General features: G+C 40.1%; 1 protein-coding gene across 1 annotated transcript in view; it reads left to right on the top strand.

Moving 5' to 3' along the window:
* Window positions 1-2,611, top strand: part of LMNTD1 (lamin tail domain containing 1) — a 51,184-nt gene that overhangs the window by 30,015 nt on the left and 18,558 nt on the right. The window contains exons 6-7 of the mRNA XM_024733509.1: window positions 1,564-1,778; window positions 2,378-2,548. Coding sequence (XP_024589277.1) covers window positions 1,564-1,778; window positions 2,378-2,548 — 386 coding nt within the window. The remainder of the gene's footprint in view (window positions 1-1,563; window positions 1,779-2,377; window positions 2,549-2,611) is intronic.

Below are 2,611 nucleotides of genomic sequence, written 5' to 3'. Positions count from 1 at the left end.
GCTCCGTGGCATGTGGGATCTTCCCGGACCAGAGCTCGAACCCATGTCCCCTGCATTGGCAGGTGGATTCTTAACCACTGAGCCACCAGGGCAGCCCCGAGTCTACTGATTTTTAAACAGGGCTAGATATTTTTCACCAACCACATTGTTGTCCTATATGATTTGCAGCCTCTATATTACATGTCAGAAATTTAATAGGCATCTTATATGATTCAACGCCTGGGACTTTCCCAATACACTGTTTTCTATTAGAGATTCAGATATGGAACAGACCGCTCCTGTGCCATAGGAACTCAAAAGGCTATTTATATGTACATTATCTCCTTTGATTCTCAGATTATTTAAGCATTTTACAAAGGAAGAAAATGGGGCTTGGAAAGTTAAATGGCTGGCTCAAGGTCACATGATAGGCAAAATGGCAACAGTAAAATAAAACCAGACAAAAGAGCCTACAGGGTTCATATGGTCAACATTCCAGAGGTGAATGTTTTCCAGAGGAAAACTTGTCATTTTATCACATTATCACTGTCATTATCATCAGACGTTTTTAAGCCCCCTATAGTACAGGAAGAAATAAAATATTGCCCTTGGGTAAGAAAGGCTTACAATCTAACTGAGAGAGATTGCACTCAAAAGATCATAAGCCTATTTTCCACGCAAATACCTATGTTTGAGCTGCAAAAAAGGAGAATCCCTAACTGATGAACTGAACCAAAAGTGGGGTTTTCCTGCTGTGAGCCATGAAATTAAACCTTTTAAGAAAGATTGCATCTTTCTCTTTCTTTGCTGTGGGCCTAGCCTAGCTGCACTTGCCTTGTGTTGCCTTTATGTCTGTTTAGCTGGCAAACAAAGGGTTTGGCAATGGTTACAGCATCAACCCAAACCTCTAATTTTATAAACTAAAAACAGATCACGAGAACAAGTAGAATGATAGGGCACACTTCGGTGCCTAACTTTTCTCATGTTGAACAAAAACATAATTATTAGTCCCTACACATGATTTTTCTGAATAATTTTTGCACATATATGTGCACATATATGCCACATATTCAGGAAACCAAAAAAAAAAAAAACTGCCCACCTAGGATTCTAACCTGGAGGATGTGGTTTCCTCTCCATGTCTTTAGTTCTAATGCCCATCCCCCATCTCAAATAAGACTAGATAGATGATAGATAAGTCTTAACCATTAAAATTTAACTTATTAATATTACAACTACTTTTGCATAGTTCTTTATAGTTACAAAATTCAGTAGCTTAACTGAATCTCACCACACCCTCATAGAACACCCTCACCACCACCCTCCCCATTTTACGTATGAGGACACAGCCCAGGACAGTAGGTGACTAATCTGCCTGAGAGTATACAGCTTGTAATTTTCACAACTGGAAACTAAGGCCAGGATGTCTTACTACAGCCTCATCATGTGTTTCACTAATCCTTACACAGGACGTAAATGACATCACAGTTTGACTTTGAAATTTTATTGCAATAAGCCTATGTCATTTAAAAAAGAAAAACCTAACTCCAATAGTATTTCATGTCAATAAATCGTTTTTGTTAGGCTGTTGCCTGGTACACTCCTATCCACTGGAAGCAAGCATGGGAGAAATTAGAGACTGACATTGAATGTGACAGATGCTCAGTAGTAAGTCCAACATCTCAAAGGCACATGTTTCATTGGCCAGCAGCTACAACTACAACTAAAGAAAAACAAGACCAATCTAAGCAAGATATCTCAAAATATCAGGTGGAACGAGTTCAAGCTTCTCTTACAAGGTAAAAGTTGCTTGTTTTCTTTTTTTTAAAAATTAAGTCCTTCCCACAATTAATAAGGGCTGAGCCGGTGGGAGTGACTGGCTGACAAGTAGATATATGATGAATAGGTAAATCAATAAAGATCAAAACACTCCTATTTTGAATAAGACCATAATAGCTTTTATGTTTTAAAACATAAAAACACAGAGCTAGTAGGGTAAACTCGTGGGATGACAAAGGCTGTCAATTTCCACTGGGTGATATCAAGACCCCTCTGGTCATTTCATTCCACAACAGCACTGCTGTTAGAGGTAAGGCCGTGGAGTAGTGCAGAGATGAAGTTATCACCACACCTTTGGCAGTGCTTAGGTGGAGGAAGATTTGCATCGTCTAGAATTTTCATCTTGGATCAAGAGCTGGCTGTGGCTGAAAGAACGGAATTTATGTTATTCATTTGTAGGCAAATGCTTCTGATGTGATAATGGGGCTGCCCACAAAGTCTAGAAAAGCCATATTCTCTGGTCTTGGAACATGCTTTCACTCTAATTGAGCTTTCATTATTAATGCCACTGTATGAAGTGCCTTTGGGGTTCAATTTGGGCTTAATTTTTCTTTTACAGAGAAAAAGAAATCCCACCAACCCTTTTCCCCAATCGCAGCCCCTGGTGCCACAGTCCTCATGTCTCTGCACATCCTTACTGTCCACTGATAGATCCTCACAACACCTACATGACTGAACGCAGCTTAGACAGACAGCCCAGGTCTCAGTCAGCCAAGCCTGATCCAGCCAGGTAAGCCAAAGGGATACTTATTCCAGTGGAGAGTAAGTGGTGAGTGAATGTGTGTGTGTGTGT

This window comes from Neophocaena asiaeorientalis, unplaced genomic scaffold (assembly GCF_003031525.2).
Source record: "Neophocaena asiaeorientalis asiaeorientalis breed wild unplaced genomic scaffold, Neophocaena_asiaeorientalis_V1.1 scaffold150, whole genome shotgun sequence".
NCBI lineage: Eukaryota > Metazoa > Chordata > Mammalia > Artiodactyla > Phocoenidae > Neophocaena > Neophocaena asiaeorientalis.
Note: the sequence above shows the minus strand (reverse complement) of the source record. Positions and strands in the feature narration are given on the sequence as shown.